Source organism: Dendropsophus ebraccatus, chromosome 2, assembly GCF_027789765.1.
Source record: "Dendropsophus ebraccatus isolate aDenEbr1 chromosome 2, aDenEbr1.pat, whole genome shotgun sequence".
NCBI lineage: Eukaryota > Metazoa > Chordata > Amphibia > Anura > Hylidae > Dendropsophus > Dendropsophus ebraccatus.
Window position 1 is genome coordinate 36,645,088 of NC_091455.1, and position 16,875 is coordinate 36,661,962.

The window sequence follows — 16,875 nt, forward strand, 5'->3', positions numbered from 1 at the left end:
GCGACCGATGCGGTCGCACAGGGCTCCGGCCACCAGCCTGTCAGGGGGGAGCGCCATGGATGGGTAATCTACTTACCCCTCCATGGCGCCCCCTGCAGGGCCCCCCCGTCCGCCGCTGCCCCCGCCCGCCCGCTGCTGCTGCGGCGCGTCAGCGCTGCAGCAGCAGCGACACTGACAGAGAGAGAGCCATTGGCTCCCTCCCTGTCAGTCACTCTTGTGGCCGCACTTCCTGCGGTCACAAGAGGCCGCACTCTCCCTCTAGCGGCCGACGTCACTGGAGCGTCGGCGCGAGGGTAAGGGGAGTGCAGCCTCTTGTGACCGGAGGAAGTGCGGCCACAGGAGGGAAGAGAAGAGGAACGCGTGGACCCAGGTGAGTAACAGTGTTTGTTTTTTTCAATGTTATATGGGAGGAGGAGCTATATACTATGGGGGGCAGAGGGGGCTATATACTATGGGGGAGAACGGGGGCTATATACTATGGGGGAGAACGGGGGCTATATACTATTGGGGAGCACAGGGGGCTATATACTATGGGGGAGAACGGGGGCTATATACTATTGGGGAGCACAGGGGGCTATATACTATGGGGGAGCATAGGGGACTATATACTACTGGGGAGCACAGGGGTCTATATACTATGGGGAGCACAGGGAAGCTATATACTATGGGGGAGCACAGGGGGCTATATAGTACTGGGGAGCACAGGGGGCTATATACTACTGGGGAGCACAGGGAAGCTATATACTATGGGGGAGCACAGGGGAGCTATATACTACTGGGGAGCACAGGGGGCTATATACTACTGGGGAGCACAGGGGTCTATATACTATGGGGAGCACAGGGAAGCTATATACTATGGGGGAGCACAGGGGGCTATATACTATGGGGGAGAACAGGGGGCTATATACTATGGGGGAGCACAGGGAGCTATATACTATGGGGGAGGACAGGGGGCTATATACTATGGGGGAGGACAGGGGGCTATATACTATGGGGGAGCACAGGGGAGCTATATACTATGGGGGAGCACAGGGGGCTATATACTATGGGGGAGGACAGGGGGCTATATACTATGGGGGAGCACAGGGGAGCTATATACTATGGGGGAGCACAGGGGGCTATATACTATGGGGGAGGACAGGGGGCTATATACTATTGGGGAGCACAGGGGAGCTATATACTATGGGGGAGCACAGGGGACTATATACTACTGGGGAGCACAGGGGTCTATATACTATGGGGAGCACAGGGGGTCTATATACTATGGGGAGCACAGGGGAGCTATATACTATGGGGGAGCACAGGGGAGCTATATACTACTTGGGAGCACAGGGGACTATATACTACTGGGGAGCACAGGGGTCTATATACTATGGGGAGCACAGGGAAGCTATATACTATGGGGGAGCACAGGGGAGCTATATACTACTGGGGAGCACTGGGGAGCTATATACTACTGGGGAGCACAGGGGGCTATATACTACTGGGGAGCACAGGGGGCTATATACTATGGGGGAGCACAGGGGGCTATATACTATGGGGGAGCACAGGGGAGCTATATACTATGGGGGAGCACAGGGGACTATATACTACTGGGGAGCACAGGGGTCTATATACTATGGGGAGCACAGGGAAGCTATATACTATGGGGGAGCACAGGGGAGCTATATATTACTGGGGAGCACAGGGGAGCTATATACTACTGGGGAGCACAGGGGGCTATATACTACTGGGGAGCACAGGGGAGCTATATACTATGGGGGAGCACAGGGGGCTATATACTATGGGGGAGCACAGGGGGCTATATACTATGGGGGAGCACAGGGGGCTATATACTATGGGGGAGCACAGGGGGCTATATACTATGGGGGAGCACAGGGGAGCTATATACTATTGTGGGAGAGCACAGGGGGGCTATATACTACTGGGGAGAGTGCACAGGGGGGCTATATACTAATGGGGGAGCGCACAGGAGGGCTGTATATAACTGGAGGAGCACATGAGGGGCTATATACTACAGGGACACCTTAAAACTATGGAGGCACAGAGGGGTGTAACTATGTAGGAGTACAGAGGGGTGTAACTACTGTATAGGGGTACAAGGGACCTAACTACTGTATGTGTTGGAGCCTAAAATATTTGTCTGGCAGATTCTGGAGAGAAGATTCACAGCCAGGAGAAGACTTCAAGGTGGCCCAGGCTGGATGGAGAGAAAAAGAAAAGGTGACAGACTCTGATCGGAGAAGACGCCCCCGGTGAGTCACTGGATGTAACTGCACTCTGTTATAGGATTGTAGTGTTAGGGGTCATGATGTGGCGGTTTTATGTAATGGTATCAATGGTGATATCTTTCTGTTTTGTTTAGTGCAGTTTTTATGTAATATATAATCACTGTATGGTGGAAATAGTGTTATAAGGTAACTACTGTATGTATTGGGGCTCTTGATACAGTGTGGGGGCAAATTCAGTACATTATACAATGTGCAGAAAGGTAAGGGGGGGGGGCCCACTCTTGAGGGCTGTGCACTGGGCCCACCAATGTATTAAAACGGCCCTGCGGCATTCAGTGGCAGACTATAATATGAGCGGTTCGGGCGGCCGCCCACATTATAATCCGCCACTGATTGTACCATGTACCGGAGTCCCCCTGCGCCCGGACAGCATCTGTAATGAGATGCTGTGAGCGGGGGAGACTGTATTCATAAGCGCCGCGCTGTAATAAATCAGCCGCGCGGTGCTGTTACTACAGCGCGGCGCTTATGAATACAGTCTCCCCCGCTCACAGCATCTCATTACAGATGCTGTCCGGGCGCGGGGGGACTCCGGTAAATGCATTCCACGTCCGTGATCCGTCAGGATCACGGAACGTGGGAATGCAGCCTTAGTCCCCCGGCTGATGTGCGGCTGCCGGAGGTGTCCCATCCTGTCCCCGGCAGCGCACGCATCAGAGAGATCCCCGTGCGCCGGAAGTCACAGCCACAGGCACACAGGGAGCTCTCTGATGCGCGCGCTGCCGGGGACAGGACGGGACACCCCGGGCAGCCGCACATCAGCCGGGACCAGACCAGAGAGGCTCGACGGGGGAACGGAGGGCAGGTGAGTTGTGTGCTGTTTTTTGTTTTTGTTTTATCTGCTGTGCAGGGGGGGGGGGGGGGGGAGAGGGGGACCATATATAAGGTAGGGGGGGAAGAGGGGGACCATCTATAAGGTAGGGGGGGAAGAGGGGGACCATCTATAAGGGAGGGGGGAAAGAGGGGGACCATCTATAAGGTAGGGGGGGAAGAGGGGGACGATCTATAAGGGGGGACCATCTATAAGGGAGGGGGAGAGGGAAGAGGGGGACCATCTATAGGGGGGGGAAGGGGACCATCTATAAGGGAGGGGGGAAAGAGGGGGACCATCTATAAGGGGGGGACCATCTATAAGGGGGGGGAAAGAGGGGGGCCATCTATAAGGGAGGGGCGGGAGGGGGACTGTCTATAAGGGGGGGGGGGAGAGGGGGACCATCTATGGGGGGGGAAGGGGACCATCTATAAGGGAGGGGGGAAAGAGGGGGACCATCTATAAGGGGGGGCCATCTATAAGGGAGGGGGGAAAGAGGGGGACCATCTATAAGGGGGGGACCATCTATAAGGGAGGGGCGGGAGGGGGACTGTCTATAAGGGGGGGGGAAGAGGGGGACCATCTATAAGGGGGGGGGAAGAGGGGGACCATCTATAAGGGGGCATCTATAAGGGAGGGGGGAGAGGGGGACCATGTATAAGGGGGGGAGGGGGACCATCTTTAAGGGAGAGGGGACCATCTATAAGGGAGGGGGAGAGGGGGACCATCTATAAGGGAGAGGGGACCATCTATAAGGGGGGGGGAAGAGGGGGACCATCTATAAGGGGGGGGGAGAGGGGGACCATCTATAAGGGGGGGAGAGAGGGAAGAGGGGGACCATCTATAAGGGGGGGGAGAGGGGGACCATCTATAAGGGGGGGGGAGAGAGGGAAGAGGGGGACCATCTATAAGGGGGGGGGGAAGAGGGGGACCATCTATAAGGGAGGGGAAAGAGGGGGACCATCTATAAGGGGGAAAGAGGGGAGAGGGGGACCATCTATAAGGGGGAAAGAGGGGGGAGGGGGACCATCTATAAGGGAGGGGAAAGAGGGGGACCATCTATAAGGGAGGGGGGAGAGGGGGACCATCTATAAGGGAGGGGGGAGAGGGGGACCATCTATAAGGGGGGGGGAGAGGGGGACCATCTATAAGGGGGGGGGGGACCATCTATAAGGGGGGGAAGAGGGGGACCATCTATAAGGGGGGAGGAGGGGGACCATCTCCTAAAAGATCAGCACCCTCCTCTCCTGACATTCTCTGTGCTGCTGTGACCTGTCCTAAAAGATCAGCACCCTCCTCTCCTGACATCCTCTGTGCTGCTGGGACTTCTCCTATAGGATTAGCACCCTCCTCTCCTGACATCCTCTGTGCTGCTGGGACCTCTCCTATAGGATTAGCACCCTCATCTCCTGACATCCTCTGTGCTGCTGGGACCTCTCCTATAGGATTAGCCCCCTCCTCTCCTGACATCCTCTGTGCTGCTGGGACCTCTCCTATAGGATTAGCCCCCTCCTCTCCTGACATCCTCTGTGCAGAAAGGGACCAAACATTATGTTTATTGGGGACAGCAGTGGGGGGGGGGGGCAGTAGTGGATTATAATGTGGGCGGATTGACGGGGGGGGGGGGGGGGGGGGGGCGTCATTCTATAGTTCGCCTCGGGCAGCAGAGAGGCTAGAATCACCCCTGCTCGCGGACAGCGGCTGACTTTCCGTCCTATTTACTTAGTGTGCACATAACCTCACACAGAAACTGTCCAGAGCAGGAGTATTCATAGACTTGGGAAGACTTGAGATTTTTTTTATAGAAGTAAATTACAAATCTATATAACTTTCTGACACCAGTTGATTTGGAAAGAAGAATATTTTCGCTGGACAACCCCTTTAACATGAATGGGAGTTTGTCCTTGGGGAGAGCATCATAAAAACATGGGCCACCCATGCTTCACAGGGAATGCTGGGAAGAAGAATACCCAAAGCAGCCCTGACCTTTGTTTTGGGAGGGGGGTGGGGGTGTTTAATAAACCTAGTTCTTTTCCTACAAGTTATAATGTTCACATTGGATGTATTCTGACTAAACCCAGCATATGAAGCCAGTTTTCCCTCCTGGATGGAAGATTTCTGGAGTTTCTTACACTAGACCCCTTCTCCACATGAGTGTCTTTGCTTTTCTTTTCCAACCTTGACATGTCTCGTACTTGTCTTCCTCAGGAGACTCAAGTTAAACTTTGGAAGGAAAGTGTCGAATGTGAGTTAGTAAGGTTTTCTGAGGGCAGTCATTTACATTATCCGAGCCTGAAGATCTGCACTCACTCGAGAATACTGCGGATTAATCAGTAGAATTAAATTACTGGAAGAAACCGTCTTTAGCTTTAAGTTGCTGTATGGGGGGAGGACTCCTCAGGGCTGACTCCAGAGCACATCACCCATCACCCATTTTTAGCAATAATTGTATGCCGCCATATTACAGGCGTGAATAAACCCTTAATGGTATTTCCACTTTAAATGGTTTATATATATAGAATTAAAAGGCTTGACATGACTATTTTAGGCCTAATATAGGACCTGGTAGGACAGTTTACGCTCCAATGACAGGAGAACCTGTATCACGCACTAGGTTTAACTCAGGGTATTGGCTGTGCCCTTTAATTTATCTAAAAAAAATACTTTATAAATACATTGATTTACTTATCTTGTTGTCATGTTATAGTGTATCCCAGAGCTGTATTCACAATAGTGCTGACTGCTGTTGGATACAGATTAGATCATACGCTGCATTGGGACATTTCGTTTTTCCTATATCAGATTATCGTACGGCGTCTGGTATAGATTCACACTTCAAAGAATGAAAGTCAGTCGAGGGAGCTGTGTAGATAGAGAGTCACTAGGACATTTTAGCTTTGAATTGTGATTACAACTTGTAACATATTTTGGGTTATCCCCATATTAAAAGTATCTATAGGATAGGGGGTAACTAGGTGATCAATGGGGCTTCAACCACCCCATCCAGTAACGTGTTATGTTGGGAGTACTGGAGGTCCTGATCAGACTACCATTGATCCGCTGACGAAAACAGTAATTAAACTAGAAATTATGTTGTATTACAGTTTGTATCTCGTATGAGCGGGTTGCATAAATGTTGTGCATAAAACCATTATTCATTCTGAAAAATTACTAATAGTCTGATTTGAGAGGTTAGATGGATTATATCAGTAGAGATGAGCAAACCTCGTCCGAACCTAAACACTCTGCATTTGACTACCAGTGGATGCAGCCCTAGGGAGTCCTTGAAAACATGGATGCGACTTGAGGCCATGTACCCACTATGTAAGTTCCGTAGTAATCGCGGCCGTTGTGACAATGGCCATGATTCCTACGGTACTTATTTAGTGCTGAAGGCTGAGGGAATCACGGCCGGAGTGTATACACATAGTATACACTCCAGCCAGGATCCCTAGCGGTGCCGCAAGAAAATTACTTTTCAGTTTTTCTGCGGCTGCTATTCATTGAATAGTGACCACAGAAAACCCTGCCAGTTCACACAATAGCGTGTGCAGTACTGGAAGGGATCTTTTCTGACACTGGCCGTTCCGCGACCCAGCTGCGTCACGGAATGGCCGGTGTCATGCAAAGTGTCAACATAGCCTATGGCTGTATCCATGTCTTTCAGTCAGCCTTAGGGCCACATCCAACTTCAGCCACCGGTAATCAAATGCAGAGCATTCGGGTTTGGATGGACCCAAACATGCTTGAGCTTCACTTTTCTCTAATTATCAGCTCACTGAGGTATGTAACATGCTGCCCATTGAAGTCTATGGAGATGCAGGAGAAGGTGGTATTGGGTTTTTTGGGTTTTTTTTGGAAGAAAGCTGATGTATTATCTCAGATCCTGGATAGGACCTTTAAGTAACTTCATGGTCTGTTTTCCATGCTGGTGGATGTGAGAATTCATTGGCTCTGTATTTAGCAGATAATTATAAGCCTGATTTCAGAGTAATGTCTTTTTTACTCCAAAGCGACTCTGTACCCACAATCTGACCCCCCCAAACCACTTGTACCTTCAGATAGCTGCTTTTAATCCAAGATCTGTCCTGGGGTCGGTTTGGCAGGGGATGCAGTTATTGTCCTAAAAACAACTTTTAATCCGGCAGCGCTGTGTCTAACGGACGGGGCTTACATTTGTATAGGCATTAGGCTGGCACCACCTCTCCGTCCTTCCTCCCCACCCTCCTCATCATTAGGAATGATCCAGGAACATTTACTGCTGTTTGAGCCTTGCACAGGTGTATTAACGATCCAGCCCATGTTTATTATACACACAGGTGGGGAATAGGAAGCAATCTGCCTGGAGCATTCCTAATGATGAAGAGGGTGGGGAGGAAGGACAGAGAGGGTGTGCCAGCCTAGACACAGCGCTGCAGGATTAAAAGTAGTTTTTATGACAATAACTGCATCCCCTGCCGAACAGACCCCCGGACAGATATTGGATTAAAAGCAGCTATCCGAAGGTACAAGTGGTTTGGGGGGGGGGGGGGGGGTCAGATTGTGGGTACAGAGTCGCTTTAAGGTTTGTTTGACTCACTTATAGTTCAGGTCATTTTTTATTTAACATAACATTTTTTTTTAATCTAATTAGGAAATGCGACGTCTCCCCAAGCACCGCGGCCTTCCTTCATGGATTACTTTGATAAGCAAGACTCTAAAAACAAACCCCTCGAGAACCACAACCAGAATGTCCACGACCCGTACCACATATCCAAGAATGTATTCCCTGACAACTGGAAGGTTCCCCCTGATGGCGATTTCGACTTTGTGAGTAATGACAGTCTATTCCATTGTTTTTTATACCTAATGTTCATGGGTTATTTGAGCTGTAGGCAGTTCATCTGTGTAATCTGGAGCAGTAAATAATACGGCAGATGTGACCACTGTCAGCGGCTATCAGGAAGACAAGACCGTGATCTGTGAACTGCTCATCTGCTCCAGTACTACAGAAATGTGTGTGGTTTTTTGTGTCATTGATGCGATAAGAGTAGTTTATTTGCCCAGCAGGATACTGAACATAGTCTGGGCCGTTCTACAAGGAGTCTTGTTTTGTCAGAACTTTACATAGAAGCATATTGCTGCATAAAGGCTACAAGAGCTGCCATAGTTTTTAAGTTTTATGGTTTAATGATTCTACTGACCGTATTTGACTATAACTCTGTTTACTCGTAGCATACCTCCCCTGGATTAATGCAAGAATCAGTACTTTTTAATAATTCATGTGCAGTTATATACTACATGGGCATACCCTAAAGGAGTATTCCCATCTCAGCTTGTTATCCCTTATCCATAAAAGTAGGGGATAACAAGCTGTTCGCTGGGGTTTCAGACCCCTGACCCTCATTGATCCTAAGAATAAGGAATCCCTGCAATGAATATAGTGATTCCCATAGTTGTGTGGCCTTGTCCTGCTCTAAATTTGTTCTCAATGATCAACTACATTTAGACTAGTAAACCAAATGGCTCCCTTGCTGGTATGCCACAGTATAAGGCTGCGTTCGCACTATGTATATTTCAGTCAGTATATGTATATTTCAGTCAGTATATTTCAGTCAGTATTGCAACCAAAACCAGGAGTGGATTAAAAACACAGAAAGGATCTGTTCACACAATGTTGAAATTGAGTGGATGGCCGCCATTTAATGGCAAATATTTGCTGTTTTTATAAAACAACGGCTGTTATATTAAAATATTGGCAGTTATTTACTGTTATATGGCGGCCATCCACTCAATTTCAACATTGTGTGAACAGATCCTTTCTGTGTTTTTAATCCACTCCTGGTTTTGGTTGTAATACTGACTGAAATATACGTAGTGTGAACGCAGCCTAAATCTGCATTTTCAGCATCCCACAGTATATATCAGCATTTCCAGTACTCCACAGTATACATCCACATTTCCAGTACTCCACAGTATACATCAGCATTTTCGGTACTCCACGGTAAACATCAGCATTTCCGGTACTCCACAGTATACATCAGCATTTCCAGTATTGCACACTATACATCAGCATTTCCATTATGCCACAGTATACATCAGCATTTCCAGTATTGCACAGTATACATGAGCATTTCCAGTACTCCACAGTATACATGAGCATTTCCAGTACTCCACAGTATACATCAGGATTTCCATTACGCCACAGTATACATCAGCAGTTCCAGCATTGCACAGTATACATGAGCATTTCCAATACTCCACAGTATACATGAGCATTTCCAGTACTCCACAGTATACATCAGCATTTCCAATACTCCACAGTATACATCAGCATTTCCAGTACTCCACAGTATACATCAGCATTTCCAGTACTCCACAGTATACATCAGCATTTCCAGTACTCCACAGTATACATCAGCATTTCCAGTACTCCACAGTATACATCAGCAGTTCCAGCATTGCACAGTATACATCAGCAGTTCCAGCATTGCACAGTATACATCAGCATTTCCAGTATTGCACAGTATACATCAGCAGTTCCAGCATTGCACAGTATACATCAGCATTTCCAGTATTGCACAGTATACATCAGCAGTTCCAGCATTGCACAGTATACATCAGCAGTTCCAGTTCTAGGCTATGTCCCCACACAGTATTTTTGCTGAGTATTTTTCAACCAAAACCAGGAGTGGATTAAGAACACAGAATGGCTATGCTCACACAATGTTAAAATTGAGTGGATGGTCATCCACTCGATTTCACTCCTGCTTTTGTTTGAAAAATACTGAGCAAATATAGTGTGTGGGAACATAGCCTTACACACACAAACCATACACTGTATTATATCATCTGCCTGTAACCTTGTGTGTTTTAAGGTCAACAGGCCCCCAAACTATTTCTATTAGGAGAGGGAAGGATCAGGTGTATTATACTGTAATACAACAAAATTTCCCATCCTGTTCAGTTCATCTTATCTGTTACAGGGGTGATCCCACAGAAGAAAAATGTTAACTTTACCATAGCATATGTGGTCACTAAGGCCCCCATTGGTCACTATCTGGAAGTCCCAAACTGCAGTGGGAAGCAACTTGAATGCAGTGGTGACATACACACTGAGCTTCCCCATTCAGTGTCTATGGGACTGATGGACTGACACAGCCAAGCACTGTAATTCTGCTCAGCCAACCCCATACAGGGTTTTTGCCATTTGGGACATGTATGGTATTCCTCATGATAAACGTCTCTTATATCGGAGAAGTGTCGGCAGTGTGGAGAACCATTGTCTTCCTTCTGCAGGGTTTCTACATTGATATATCAGTACATGTTTGTATCCCCTGAAGTGTCTGCGCTATATGTCTGCATATAGGCCGTAACGTGTGAGTGAGGATAGACTTCTGGCACCATGAGTGGGAACATCTGTAAGTGAAGGGTTTTTATTTATTTTTTTTTTTTTTAATGAAAGATACATTTTACATATTGTAACAAGTTGTTCATTTTTTTGGGGGGAAAAAGATAAATAGTTCAGATCACTGCCATACTGTCTATGAAACATTTATGAGAACTTTACATAATACAGTGATTAACACATTAACCTTCCTTGTAACGGCAGAAGATCTGAAAAAAAAATATAAAATAAAATCAGTAGTCAGTGTCTTTGTAGTACAGAGAGCCGTCTTATGTTACCTGAACGCCTATTACCAGGCTGCCACCTTAGATGGTTCAGCTGGTAAGATGGTACAAGTAGATAGGTGGGAGATTCCCACACCAGAGAGGCCATTCAGATACAGAGACATGATTGACTCAGTAAGCAGTGGAATCCTGGATCTTTATCACCTATAATGTGACATTTCTGCAGGGTATACAATGGGATTTCTAGCACACAGGGTGACGTGCGGCCGATGAACAACAACATTTTAAACCTGTTAAATCATATGATGAAGCGACGAAGAAGCCTGGAAGATGCTGATGTGACACCTGCTCATGTCATCAGCTCCGTGAATATCACTTGTGACTCCCCTGACTCTTCATCTTTCGCTCTGCAATATTCTGGACATAGAAAAAAAGACATAAAGCTACATTATATACAGTTGTATGTAAGAGAAATGCTGGCAGAAGGGAAAATCTGCAGAAAAATACAGCAAAGTGGATCAGATATACATATAGACCCCCTTACCTAAGGGTCCATTTACACAGAAAGATTATCTGCCAAACATTTGAAGCCAAAGCCAGGAGCAGACTATTAACCGAGATCAGGTCATAAAGGAAAGCCTGAGACTTCTCCTCCTTTCAAATCCATTTCTGGCTTTGGCTTCAAATCTTTGGCAGATAATCTTTTAGATAATCTTCCTGTATAAATGGACCTTAAGACTAGAAATGAGCGAATAAACACTAAGGACGAAGCAAAGCGCTTCATCCCTATCTATTTTCCGCTCATCGGGGCATTGATCCACTCTGTGCCGCTCCTTCCCAGGTGCTGAGAAAAGATATATCCCGTCCTGGGAATCTTCTCCCAGTTTCCCAGGACAGGATCCATCTTTTTTCCAGCACCTGGGGAGGAGCGGCTTGGAGCGGAGCACACTTCAAAGCGCCGCAGCCCAATGAGCAGAATACAGATAGGGACGCTTCATTTCATCCTTTTTGTATATTCGCTCATCTCTACCGAAAACCACAAAGGCGTCTCTACTCATTCAGCTGCTGTATGTCCTGCAGGAATTGGTGTATTCTCTCCAGTCTGACACAGTGCTCTCTGCTGCCACCTCTGTCAATGTCAGGAACTGTCCAGAGCAGTTGCAAATCCTCATAGAAAACCTCTCCAGACTGGAAAGAATAACACTTCCTGCAGGACATACAGCAGCTGATAAGTACTGGAAAACTTGAGATTTTTTAATAGTAGTCAATATCCTATCACTTTCTGGTACCAATTGATTTGGAAATAATTTCTTTTATAACTACACCTTTAAATTGGGATATTGAACTTGTTAGATATTGCGTTTGTAGCCCCTAAGGTTCCTCACAATGCTTCTTCCTTACATCCTTTCTAATAGAGTTGAGCAAATTTACAGTAGGAGCGAAATGCTTCGTTCCTATCTGCATTCTGCACTGAAGTCTTCTCCACTCTGTTCCGCTCCTTCCTGGGTGATGGGAAAAGATGGATGCAGTCCTGGGGAACTGGGAGAAGTGTCCCAGGACTGGATCCATTCTATTCCAGGACCTGGGGAGAAGCGTCATGGAGTGGAGCAGACTTCAAAGCCCGCAGGCTGATGAGCGGAATACAGATAGGTACAAAGTGCTTCGCTTCATTCCTACTGTAAATTCGCTCATCTCTAGTAACGATCATAATAACGATCGTAACTACTATTGTTCTGTGTAATATGGTGATCGATTTCAGGTAGCTCTCATTTGTGATCATTAATTGTTTAAAATCGCTTTGTCTAATAGGACCCTTACAGTACCAATTGCTGAATCCAAATTTTAAGCTGTGGAGGACTATTCTAGTCCTGTCCTAAACCATAGCTCTGTTTTCCAAGTACTTCGACTCCCTGGATAAAGGTACTAATACATGGAGTGATTTTTAACAATTACCGACTAACAACAAATAAGATTGTATATTGTTAAACTGAAATCGTTCACCATATTACACAGGACGATAGACGTTAGTTACGATTGTTACTATGATCGTTATTGCGATCGTTACTAAGATCGTTTACTCCTTCTGATCCCAGCAAAACAATGAGCAATTACACTGAACGATTAGTGAACAAATGCAAAACTTGAGCGAACGAGTGTGGAATTACAGTGAACGATTAACGTTCAGATCTAAATCACGATTTTTCGATAGCTGCCTGTAATTACACAGAACGATTATTGTTTAAATGTTTTTTTTTTTTTTTTTTTTAAAGACATTCATCGCAGTTGCAAAGCAGAACCACTTGTCTAGACCTACTGAAGTTAGTTGGTCGCCGCTTCTAAATTTTCATATTCAGCGGTTTGTACCGTAAATTCGTTCATCTCTAGTGCTGACCACAAGTTTGTGAATAGCTTTGAGCGCTCCCTTAATCCAATATGTAGAGGTTGCTGTAGCTAGACATCAGAAAAGATATGTATTACTTCCGTTCTGTATAATTCTACCTTGTATAAACCTTCCCAGCCCGGGCGAGTCGCCTATTTTGATTTCCCCTATTGCAGGCAATAACCTCGCAATATTGTGCTATCAAAATGTAAAGTCGCCGGTGAGCCCCGAGGGATTTCCATTTCAGGAACGATTGAATCAATTAGTTTTAGCTGCATCGAATATAAAAAAAAAAAAAAGTTACTGTGTTATATCAGTTTCTTCAGCACAAGGAATGTACCATGTGGAATGAAAATCTGTTTATTGCAGCAACACCAGTGTAATGATTTCTGTCACTTTGATGGAACGGTTTCCAGGCAGCCATGGTTTCCAGATTGTTTGGCATAAGACGGCAGCGCGCACATCTTTGTGATTTTTCTCTTTCAGTAAGCTTCCTCTTTTAAGTACACAAATTCTGAAAAGTCCTTCTAAAGATTCTGGAATAGTAACAAGACTTGAAAGAGCCATCTGTTAAGCCAGACAGAACATTTCAGTGGTTTAATGAGCAGAGGAAATAAATTGGAAACATGGCCGACTGTGAAACACGGGAGTTGTGACCTTAAGCTAAGGTTGCCACACAGGGATGGAATGTGGAACATGGGGGCTACTGGTAACATAGCATGTGGAGATGTTACTGCTGGATGGAATTAATAAAGCATGGCCGCTCCTTGGCCTGGATACTGTACAAATGCGCCTTCTGTGTTGAGTTTACTCAAGTTTAATTGCTTGCCATCATTTTTTCCACTTCATTGAATTTTTTTTTTCTTCCTTTAGTTGGGCCCAGATCATTAATATAAATATTCATTGAGATTTTGCATCCTTACGCCGTTACTTTGTCATGTAATTTATGGCGGGAGGGTTTTCACCATGTGCTTACCCTTCGTTATTACTTGTTACAGGGTTTCCTCATATGCCTTGATGAGATGGGACACACAAATTTCACAGTTTTTTCGGTTGTTGACCCATTCATTTGGGCTTAGGTTAAAACTGTGGTTTCCAACATGGTGCTCTCCAGCTGTTACAAAACTACAATTCCCGGAATAGCTGGAGAGCAAATGGTTAGAGAGCATTGGATTAGGGTCCTACTACACGTAGCGATTTTAAATGATTAACTGATCGCAAACTAGATTGTTTATCGTTAACCTGAAATCGTTCACTAAATTACACAGAACGATAATCTTAAGTTACCATCACTACTAGAATCATTATTGCGATCGTTACTATGATCGTTTACTCCATTTGATCCCAGCAAAACAATGAACAGTGTGAAATTACACTGAACGATTAGTGAAAAAATGTGGAACTTGAGCGAACAAATGTGGAATTACAGAGTTGATTTTAGGTTCAGTTCTAAATCAACGATTACTGACACATGAATGCAATTACACAGAACGATTATCGTTTACATTTGAACGATATATCGATGTTTGCACGATAATCGTCTCGTGTAATAGGGCCCTAAGAGCTTTAAATTGTGCATGAGGTATGAGTGCCTTTTTTGCCCATATAATGCACCCGTGTGATCACTGTCCTGCAGTGTCATCTGTTTCATCCCAGCTCTGCTGCATCCATACACTTCAATACTATAACAGGATGACTTGACCTCTGATCAGCTGGCTGAGATTTTGACTCCCTTTGAGAGCACAGAAGCACATGTATTTTTCAGGGTGCCACCATGCGGTCACTTGGCCCAACTAAAGGAACTAATTTGAGGAATTTTCATATAGAAAGAAACAACTAAATGATGTAATTATGTAAAATCAAGTTACAGAGTGTTTCTTTAAAAGCTATTGACACCTCCTAAAATGTAAAAAAAAATTTCCCCTATATGATAGTAGTACCGTGAGTTAAAACTGAGCCATCTTAGTTCTTTCTTTCATTTTCAGACTCCAGATTCAGATATTCAGTTTGCAGCTGGCTCCTAAGTCCAGGTTTTCTCTGTGTGTTCAGGAGTCCAGTGTTTGGCCCTTTTTGTATCTCTCCCCTTGTATACAGCTCTTTTGATTCTCCCTATTCAAGCTGCAGCTGGTGTTTCCTTCCCATCTATAGCCTTTTTGAGCTGCCCTCCGTGTATGCTTCCCCATCTGTCCATGTTTTAAGCTGCTGTGTACTTCCCTTTCCATAGTCAGCCAAATAGTAAAACTATCATATTTCGTAAACTGGGGGGGAGGAGTGTAACAAATAAGTAAAACATTGTTGGAATCGGGGCATGTGTCGCTATTTAATAATAAAAAAAGTAATTTGTTTTGGACTCTTCACACAATCTCTTTTTAATTTAGTAAAATAGGCATTATCCATGCCATTGCTAGTCCTAATGGCCACTGAAAGGGCATTTTTTTTTTCCAGATCAGAAAGTAAGATAGTTTTGTAGTTTACATCTATTTAAAAATCTTAAGTCTTCCAGTAATTATCAGCTGCTGTATGTCCTGCAGGAAGTGGAGTATTCTCTCCAGTCTGACACAGTGCTCTTTGCTGCCACCTCTGTCCATGTCAGGAGCTGTCCAGAGCAGTAGCAAATCCCCATATAAAACCTCTCCTGCTCTGGACAGTTCCTGACATGAACCGAGGTGGCAGCAGAGAACACGCTGTCAAACTAGAAAAAATACACCATTTCCTGCAGGACATGCAGCAGCTGATAAGTACTTGAAGACTTGAGATTTTTAAGTAGAAGTAAAATACAAAACTACAACTTTTTAACACCAGTTGATGTAAAAGAAAAACATTTTCACCTGAGTATCCCTTAATAACAAGGCTTTGAGCAGTGGTGCACAACTTGCACTTTTCCAGCTTCAAAACTACAACTCCCATCATGCTTAGGGATTTATACCTATTAGGAGACGTCTGACATGATTTTTATTCCCGCCACTAAACAGGCCGCTGAGAGGTTTGCGCTATCCTGGAAAAACTTGTGACATCTCCTGACACTTATTATCTTGTGTATAATAGCAATGGATGAGCCAAGTGAGTCTGGAACATGGAAGAGCCTGAAACAAACAGAGGCTCTAAGGAACACTTTAATTTGATTTCAGAAAACTGGCTTAAATTAGACGTTACGACTCGTACCAAATGTATGTTACAGTAATTATGTCATTTTAAGGAAATGTGGAGAATATGCAACAGCTGCTCGAAACCAGCACCAGATCAAACCCCAGTAATAAATAGTCCGGAAGCCCGTCGCTTAGCAGAATATTTCATTGTCTGCCTTGGCCGGAACTGACAGGCCTGTGTAGTCACCTGACCAGATCCTGCTGTACGCTTATTATAAAGAGTTGGCAGCCACGTTGGGGCATAATTTTATATCCACAGCAAAAACTTAATCCGTGTCAGTCGGGGCTTCTGGCAATGGGATTAATCTGCTGGTTTATGTAATTTTTTCGAACATGCTTTAGAAGTAATGCTAACTAACTATTGGGTTGCATTTAGGCTTTTTTTTTATTTTTTATACTTTTTAGGCTTTTTTTTTTACTTTTTTATGCTTTTTTTTCTTTTTACTTTTAGTTTTTGTGTTTTTTTACTTTTATTCTTGAAGACAAAGTATTTACTAGTTTTGGAGTTAATTGTTTTCTTAGAGAATCTGGCAATGCATTATTATTACACTAACAATATTTCAATACTGCAAACGTCCCACCACATACACAAGATTGGCCTTTTTTCATTACCATAAAGCATCGGTGGGGAATCTG

The 16,875-nt window shown here is 45.2% G+C and overlaps 1 protein-coding gene across 1 annotated transcript in view; it reads left to right on the plus strand.

The window, feature by feature from the left end:
- STK3 (serine/threonine kinase 3) overlaps positions 1 to 16,875 on the plus strand; it is a 178,051-nt gene that overhangs the window by 112,716 nt on the left and 48,460 nt on the right. The window contains exon 10 of the mRNA XM_069957356.1: positions 7,736 to 7,911. Coding sequence (XP_069813457.1) covers positions 7,736 to 7,911 — 176 coding nt within the window. The remainder of the gene's footprint in view (positions 1 to 7,735; positions 7,912 to 16,875) is intronic.